At 47.6% G+C, this 9,256-nt stretch overlaps 1 protein-coding gene across 2 annotated transcripts in view; it reads right to left on the bottom strand.

Annotated features, from left to right (window-relative positions):
* The window catches only part of LOC102434939 (protein S100-B-like), a 7,317-nt gene extending 2,076 nt beyond the window's left edge, over positions 1–5,241 (bottom strand). The window contains exons 1-2 of one of the 2 annotated variants that reach the window (XM_006095960.3): positions 5,169–5,241; positions 2,173–2,311 (exon numbers count right to left, since the gene is read on the bottom strand). In XM_006095960.3, coding sequence (XP_006096022.1) covers positions 2,173–2,310 — 138 coding nt within the window. In that variant the 5' untranslated portion in view covers position 2,311; positions 5,169–5,241. Of the gene's footprint in view, positions 1–2,172; positions 2,312–2,537; positions 2,566–5,168 lie in introns of those variants that run through there. The other variant, XM_023759854.1, reaches the window with a different exon arrangement.
* Between the last annotated feature and the right edge of the window lie 4,015 nt (positions 5,242–9,256).

Here is a 9,256-nt window from a genome sequence, read left to right as displayed (position 1 = left end):
ATCTAAAACACGTAAAAGGCTGAGCCCAGCCGGCGTGGCACAGTGGTTGAACCAGGAGGTCCTGGTTCGATTCCCAGTCAGGGCACATGCCCAGGTTGTGGGCTCAATCCCCAGTGTGGGGCATGCAGGAGGCAGCCATTCAATGATTCTCTCTCATCATTGATGTTTCTTTCTCTCTTTCCCTCTCCCTTCCTCTCTGAAATCAATAAATATATATTTTTAAAAATAAAACATGTAAAAACTGAGATTTCAGCAGGGGTTGGGCGGGACCTATAAGCATAGGTTGGAAGATGGATGGCAGCAGTGTATTATTTCAATTATACTATTGGTTTGCCTCCTAACCAAAATCACCTTGATAAAGCCAAGCCAACAAACGTTCATGATACCTTGGCATACTTACCTTGAATTACTTATCTTTTATAAATTGTGGGTACCACATGCTAAGCTTCTTCTATATTTTAAAATCAATTGCAGTTAACTGGTTTTTGAACTTTCACTATATGTTAAGGCAGCACTTGACAAAAACTATCATTTCATCCTCACAACAATCCTTTTTACAGAAGTAACTGGGACTTCGATTAAGTTAGAAGGCAGGATTGGTGGGACTGAATAATTAAACATGTGAGTGAGGCAGCTGCCACTTGGACTTGACTGCCTGAGAAATCAGTCCCAGAATCAGATTAGGGGATGCCTCCTCCACCCACTTCCATCCCGCCCCCCCCCCCTCGCTGCCCAAGCCTGCAAGTCACTTCCTCTGCTCTGGTGGTGCCATTCAGAGCCTTGGAGTGTTTGCGTGGGGGTGGGACAGGAGAACCAAGCCAGCTGCAGACAATGGGTGTTGCCCTGATGCTGGAACTTGGGGCTCGCCCTGCACCGAGAGGCTCAGCTGGCTGGGATGGTGGCTCCCTATCACCATCACCATCCCACAGGATGCTCTGGTGTCTTTCCCGGAATTAGCTCCTGGTCAGACATCCGTGCACTGGTTCATTGGCTGGCCTTCTCCCTGTGGGTGATTGGTCACTTCAGAACCTTGGTTCTGGGTACTAAGGGGAGGTCAGGCACCAGGTAGATTGCAGTTCGTTACCTTGGGGGTGTAAGACTGGTGTGCAATGGAGATGGTGGGTGGCTGATCCAAGGGCAGGGGCTAGTGGGTAGGGAAGTGAGTCCTCCATGAGGTGTCTGGACATTCTTTTACCACAGATCAGAGTGGGACCTGTGTGGGGGAGGAGGGCTCATCAGGAGTCCTCATGCAGCTTCCTGAGTTAGGGTCCTCTCCACTGTCTCTTATTCCATGAAGCCCCCTGCAAGCCCCCAGGCCTCCTGCCCTCAGTCAAGTAGGTTGTGGTCCTCCATGGATGTGCCAGCCTGGGTGCTTCCGAAGCAGAGGCCATGTCCTTGGGCCCGTGTCTCCCCAGTAGTGAACGTAATGAGTGGTCGGTAAATATTTGCTCAGTGAACGGCATCTTTATCACTTAGGTCCGTGGTTGGCAAACCGCGGCTCGTGAGCCACATGCGGCTCTTTGGCCCCTTCAGTGTGGCTCTTCCACAAAATACCACATGCAGGCGTGCATGTACAGTGAGATTGAAACTTCGTGGCCCATGTGCAGAAGTCGGCATTTTGTGGAAGAGCCAGTATTTTGTGGAAGAGCCACACTCAAGGGGCCAAAGAGCCGCATGTGGCTCGCGAGTCGCGGTTTGCCAAGCTGCAGTTTGCCGACCACTGACTTAGGTGGATGCTAAACATCTAGCTAAAGCTAAAATAGTGATTTTCCCCCAAACAAAAACTTATCTTTAACGTCTTCTTTATATGCACATGGCCCATGATAAGTCGTGAGTCTATTTTCCATCCAGTCTGCCATCACTGCTGTAAATCCTTAGATTTTTTTCAGAGAAATGTCAGCATTATTTAGAATCTCTACTTTTGCCTTTGAGACAGCAGTTTTTTCTTAATGTTCCTACTACATACAAAACCAATGAAAATGAAGACAACGGGGCTCAGCTAAGCTCAGCTCCATAATGAGGGTTCAGTCGTGCAAACGAGTTTCCAGAAGCAACCTAGGAGTCCTGAAACAGACCCGGAATCGCCTTCATGTCTGCTCTGGAGAGGAAGTGCACAGGTAGTTTTAGAAGTGGAGAGGAAAATGCATAAACTGGCGATTTTAAAAGACTCACCTCTAAAAAATGGGAAAGCTCGTTGTTGATGAGCTCCTTGAGTTCGGATTTCTTCAGCTTGTGCTTGTTGCCCTCCTTTCCGGAATATTGATGGAAAACATCAATGAGGGCCACCACGGCCTTCTCCAGCTCAGACATCCTAGGGGCCCACAGAGGAAAGATGCCTTCTCATGCTTTTTGCCTTGTTTCACAAAGAACAGTTAACATGTTACCTATACAGACATCCACCCAGAGGAGGGGGCTGGGCCAGCCTTGGTTCAGCTCCAGTGTCAAGCTCGGAACTGGCTCAGTGGTCACCAGTCTCCCATCCACCTTTTAGATCCACTCTTCCCCCTTTGCCCCCTTTCTTTGCCCCTGTTGGCTGCCTTGACAAGTTGCCAGGCCCTCTGGCTTCTGATTGGGTTTGGCCAATGGGAAACTCTAGCAAAAATATGAAGGCAGCCCTGGCTCATGTGGTTCAGTTGGTTGGGCATCATCTCGTGCATCGAAAGGTTGCTAGTTCAATTCCTGGTCAGGGCACATGCCTGGATTTGGGGCTCAATTCCCTGTAGGGGGTGTGCAGGAGGCAGCCGATCACTGTTTCACTTTCATATTGATGTTTCTCGCTCTCCCTTCCTCTGTCTCTAAAAATCAGTTTAAAAATATTTTAAAAATATGAAGGCAGAGCAGTGAAGGAGTTCTGGGATTGATCCCTGCCTCCTACCTTTGGCAGGGCCCCAAGTCAGTGACAGTGCAGCTGAGCAGAGCAGAGCAGGGCTGCAGGCTGTTAGAATTAATAAGAAAGAAGTAAGGTGACGAGGAGCCAACTGAGGGTACAAACATCAATAGTAGTCTTATATTCTGTCAATAAACAATTGGAAAACAGGAGGAGAATTCCATTCACACAGCAGCACATACTGTATTACTAGGAATACGTTTAGCATGAAAAGTGTGTAGGTCTTTTCAAAAGATTTTAAAGATCACAAAATGTAGGAATTTGCTTTCCTTTGAACTAATATGTAAATTTAACTCATTTTTTTAGTAAAAAAAATCTTCACTGGAAAAATTAATATGGTAGAATTTCCACACATTTTTTGAAAAAGAACAACAGTGAAAGGTACTTTGACCTACTAGAAACAAAAACGTATTATCAGGTTATACAGTTGAGCTGGTTCCGCTCAGGAACAGGCAGGTGCAGCAGGAGCCGCCGCCAGGTCTTTCTTTAGGACCCAGGGAGGTGCTGCCTCAAGTGAATGGGGAAAAGGCCGCTTATTCCCTCCTAAGTGTTTCTCTGCAGTTGACAAAGTCAGAAACTTTCTGCTTCCCTCCACACGCACCTTATACCACGGCCTGTAAACTGAAGGAGTTCCTGTTCAAACCTGGGGGTTAGGCACATTTTACAAAGGACAGTTTTTCAATTGTTTCACAAAACTGAGACACTCGGCCAGAGGAATTTACCGACTTTAGACCTTGAGTTCTTCTTATTACAGAATCCTAGTACCGTTATAGTGAAAGATAAATACAAGAGTTACATCTCCTTGTGGAAAAATCATTCCCATGTTGAGTATGTCACATCTTAAAAATAACTTGGAATAAAATATTTGAATTTTTATTTCTGACTTCCCAAGGGAAAGAGAAATGAGGGTTTTCATCTTGGCCTGATTTTTGCCAAAGTCACACCATTAATTATCATTATACTTTGTTTTAAGTCCCTAGTAAGCAGATATATCATATACCGGTAGGACAATTCAGATGGATGAAAATCTTTAACATTTCCTACTTTCTTATCCTTTGCACTCAAATTTCAATTATTGATTTTTTTTAAAAAAAGAAACAAAACAAGCCTCAGTTGGTTAGAGTGTTGTCCCAATATGTCAGGTTGCGGGTTTGATCCCCAATCAGGACACATACAAGAATCAACCAATGAATGCATAAATAAGTGGAACAACAAATCAATGTCCCCCTCCCCTTTCCTCTCTCTCTCTAAAATCAATAATAAAAAAAAGAAAACGAAACCTTTTATATTACCCTGATGCTTCTCAAAATTCATGATGTTTTGGGGAAGAGGAAGGTAATTTTTTTTGTGTGTGTGAAGTATGACTAGTGGGATTTTTCTAAAAGGAAAAGCATGGAAAATATACTTCATATGTTTTAAAACTCCATAAAATCTGATTTTCTTTAAAATCATACTAGAAGCTAATTAATTTATTTTCCCTGTTAAATTCTTCCCGTTGACTAAGAAACAATTGATGGTGTAAAGCTTATCTTTTAAGAGAAATGGAAATCAAATATCCATGTTCCTTTTGCACTTCATTCTATGACTGTCACTCCTGCTTCAATTAGCCTCTTATTCCTGTGTTAATCTTTTTATATCGAAAACAAGAGAAGTTTTGGGCTTTTACACATCGCACATGATGTGAGGGTTCCCTCTCAGGAAGGGGCCCTATCTACTTGAGAAATGATCAGACTGATGAAAGTTAAACCCACCATAAACCCCGATTTCCTTGACCCAATTTATAATTCACTTGTGAAGACCTCTCAGTTTTCATGGAATTTCTGAGTGGGTGTCCAGAGGCCCTGACATTTCCCTTTGAGGGAAACGGGAACACTGAGAAGCAGTGTGTGCCCAGGGCTGGGGCAGGAGCAAGGAGAGAAAACACTCATCTGTAAGGAGGGCTAACCTAGCATCAGGCTGCCCGTCCTTCTCAGCCCTGCGGAAGCAAAAACCCTCCTCTTCAAAGAGGAGAGAATCAATATTTGCATTACTTCTGGGAAAATGTCAGCAGTCACCAGACCCGAGGTTTCTCCAATTTATGGTAATAAAAACATGGGCAAAATGAATCTCTAGCTGTCTAGGCTTGAGGCAGTCATGCCCACAACGCAGTAGTAAAATCCACACTTTGAAATGCTGCACTTATCCTAAAGAGGCTTTCTGAACTACCACCTAGTTCTCCAACCCACCTTCTGGGATCCCTGCCCCACCCCAGCCCCCCAAGGAGCAGGCTTTCCCCCCTCACGTGTGATCTTGGTCGCTCTTCGCTCTTTGTGGTCACCTCCTGGCGGCAGTGTCCTGAGTGGCAGGAATGGTGGGGAGGGATGGCCTTTTATTCCTTCCTCTGGGCGTGGGTCCCTTGTGCAGTCCCATTGCAGGCCCAGGCAGCCAATGGGGGCCGAGGGCAGGGTGGGGGTGGCTGGGGCAGGCAGGCCTGCACACAGGGCTGCATTGACCAAGCTGCCACCCGGGGACTGCACTTGGGCCAAGGAAGAAAACGGCCTGCGGGGCAGGAAGTGGGGAGTCAGCTTTTTGTGCTGTTTTAAATTTACACATGAATATTAATGACCTTCTAAAAGCAAGGTTGGTGGTGGGGAGAGGAGAGAGACAGATTAATGGATTCAAACAACACAAATGTTCAGCCAAGAACTTGGAGCGTCCAAGTGCAGGCTGGACCATGCTGGTTTCCAGTGGAGAGGCCCTGAGCCCTCTCCTGTCTCCAGCTCCCACCACCTGGCCCCCACTAGCTGGCAGGATGCCCCGTGGACATCTGTACCCTGAGCTAAGCAGGGCTGCCTCACGAAGCCACCGAGCTCAACATCAGCAGGGACTGAGACATTTGGCAAAACAGATACTTGGTTCATTTAGGGGAAAGTCCTTGTTTAATATGATTGAGGACCCATGCCAGGTACTCTCCAAGGCCTTCTCCTTCATCCCAGGACGCACGGTCACAGACTTTCAGAGCCAGACGGTGCCACAGACACGTCCTGTCTAATTCCTCAGTTCTGCAAAGGGACAGTTTCTGTGGGACTGAGGCCCACAGCCAGCCACAGGGAAGCCAGGCCCAGCCTCCCGGCACCATCTTCAACAGCACCATACCTGAGACACCAAGCAGAAACCCAAAAGGTATGCATTCCTTTAGGTGATAATTCAAAAAACGTTGGCTTCAAAGTAATAAAAAGATGCCTGACCCAGAATCAGGGCCCTTCTGACTCAGGCTCACAGTGGCCACGGACGGATCCAGTACACAAAGATGTCTGTGGACACAGTTGTTCTGTTGTCATCTGTTTTACCGGGAACTTCTTGTCTATTCAATACCCAGAAGCATAGCCTGGAAATAGCATGGGGCTGTGAGCCTTGGGACCTGAATTGTCCCAGCCTGGACCCCCAGCCTATTTTTTTTTCTTAAGCAATTTTAATCACAAACTGAAGGTAAAGGGGTACAGGCTGGCTCTTAGAGAGTGGTGGCTGACTCTAGGCCACGTTCCTGAAAGTACCAGTGGGGGAGATAGGGGCTGTTTCTTGGCTTTTCTTTGAAATAGGATGTAATCCTCCCTTGTCCTTCCTGATCCCCTGTTGGCAACATAACACCTTCCACATAGCACCTTCTGCCTCCTTCTCCAGGATGCTCTGGGCTGTGCGCCAACTGAACACCCAGCCTATTTCTTATGACCAGTTGACTGTGGAAGAAAAAACGTGAGCTTGATGTACAGGCGGGTCTGCAGGATATGCTGATCCCACCCTAAGTGGACAGATACAGCACTATGGCCCCACTCAAGGGGACCCTACAAACAGTGGCGAAGGGAAAGTTCTCTCAGGGGTTGAACTTTGAGACGCACATTGGGTTGTCCACTATGTCTTGCGTGAGAAGTGGCTGGTATGTGGATGTATATTAATTGAGGGAAGGCTACTAATAATTAGCAACTTGGACGGAACAGATTTGGAAATTTGGCTTCTGGAAGAGCCATCCACTGGCACACACTGCAGAAAAGGCTCTGAATAATCAGCTGGAGAGTGATCGATGCTGTGTCAGAGACATGTCTTGTCCAAGTGCTCTGTTCAGCCAGCTCTGACTGCCTCTGCTCCAGGAGTTGCTCCCTGTGTCCATGAGTGAAGTGATCCAGTGGCAGGCATGGATGCGTGCATGTGCTCATCATCATGGCCTTCCACTCACCGAAGCTGACCAGGCTTTGAGCTCTCAGCCGCCGAGACCAGCGGTGAGTCCTGTGGTGCCCAGCCAGACGCCAGGTGGCAAGTTGATTACATTGGACCTCTTCCATCATAGAAGGGACAGAGATCTGTCCTCACTGGAATAGACATATATTCTGGGTGTGGATTTCACTTCCCTGTCCATCCTGCTTCTGGAAGCACCAGCATCCATGACCTCACTAAAGCCTTAGCTACTGTAAAGGCATTCTGGACAGCATTGCCTGTGGTCAAGGAACTCACTTCAAGCAAAGGAAGTGCAGCAGTATGCTCATACCCATGAGACTGAGTGGTGTTATCACACGTCCCATAGCTCAGAAGTGGTTGAAAGGTGGAATAGCTTCCTGAAGAGTCAGTTATGATGCCAGATAGGAGGCAGCATCCGGAAAGGGATTCTATATTACCGGATACCATAGACACTCTGGACCAGGGGCCGTGACGTGGTGCCGTGTCCCCACAGCCAGAATGCTCTTCTCACTAGAACATTGACTAAGCTACTTACAGGATTTTTGTTTCTTGTCCTGGCAACTTTGAGGTGGTTTGGAGATCTTAGTCTCCAGAGGGGAATGCTTCCACTCGGTGTCATAGTAATGGTCCCACTGAATTGGAGGCTGAAATTGCCACCTGGCCACTTTGGGCTCCTTATGCCTCGGAACCAGCAGGCAAAAAAAAAAAAAGGGGGGGTTAATCTACTGGCTTGAATGATTGATCCCCATTACCAAGGCGGGGAGAGGGGGTCAGGGTTGGGTTACTGCAACACAATGGAGGCCAGGAGGACTATGGTGCCCAGGGGCACCTGTGCAACTGGGGCATCTCTTAATACTTTCATGACCAGTTAATGAAAAACAACCACCACCAAAAAATACAAATAAAAAAAAAGCAGTAAGACTATTGAAGACTCAGGTCCTTCAGAAATGAAGGGTTTGGTCACTCAACCCACTGAGGTACCCAGAGCAGGTTCTACCTGAGGGCAAAGGAGCTAAAGAATGGACAGCTGAGGAAGGAAGCCATGATGTTACCTACAACCTCATCTCACTACCAGTTACAGAAATGAGGGCTGTAGCCGCTTGGTATATTTTTTTGCTTGTTATATGCATGTGTTTATTTCCTAACCATTTTCCTCTCTCCTCCCAATGTTTATTTTATAAACAAGTTGTTGAAGGTTAGCATTTTGGTTTAATCTTTAGGTGACTGAATTTTCAGGGGAACCATGACTGAATTTGAGGACCACGTATAGCGATGGGTGTCGTGACTGTTGGGTCTGTGCATCTTCTCATTTGAGGGAGAACTTCACTTGTCACAGATGGCTGTGTCTTTTTAGGGAGAAACAGAATTATTTAGTTATTGTAAGGGAGTCCACATGTGTGTAAAATCTTGCTGATGGACACCTAGTAGCTAAAGAGTGGACTGGGCTGTTATGGGTGTATTGCCTCTCAGGTCTGAGTCTCTGCTGCAGCACCCGCACAGCATTCATAGACTAGACTCTCTGACTGGGGCTCCTTACAGTGAGCGTGATGTGAAGTGTTGTAGTGAGGGCGTTAGAAGGGGGAAGGGGCTTCCTTCCATGTTGTGCTTTGTCTCACTCCTTCACAGTCCTTCACAGCCCCTGGTGGTGCTCTGCCCCAGCCACATGTCCAGAGAGGGCAGCCCTTGGAGACCTTGCAGCCTGGCCTGGGCCCAGTGGCCATTTCTCCCTGGTTCTTCTGATATGGACACAGCACAGTCCAGAACTTGCACTCACATCAGCTCCCCACTCTCTCTGCATGTCCATCCTCCAGCCTCAGCATGCCTGTGCCCTGGAGGCTGTTTCTCATGACTTTCCTGGTATGTGGTCACTGCAAGGCCAGGCTCACATTCACACTGGCACCCCAGCCCCCTCTGTGCACCCAGCCCCTGCCTTGGCTCACCTGTGCTCTCTGGGGTTGAGTCAAGAGCTGTGAAGGGCTGCACTTACACCTGCTTCAAGCTAACCAGTTGGCATGTTCTTGTTTTCCAGATGCTGGCAGGAGGCACGAGGTTCCTGGGTCAGAGTTCACTCACAGAAGAACCAGTAGCCAGAGCTCCCTGTTGGCCTTGGTTCCCCTAGTCCATGGCTGTCAGGCAGATGGGCCTGGATGAGGGCGTGCA

Source organism: Myotis lucifugus, unplaced genomic scaffold (assembly GCF_000147115.1).
Source record: "Myotis lucifugus unplaced genomic scaffold, Myoluc2.0 scaffold_163, whole genome shotgun sequence".
Taxonomy (NCBI): Eukaryota; Metazoa; Chordata; class Mammalia; order Chiroptera; family Vespertilionidae; genus Myotis; species Myotis lucifugus.
Note: the sequence above shows the minus strand (reverse complement) of the source record. Positions and strands in the feature narration are given on the sequence as shown.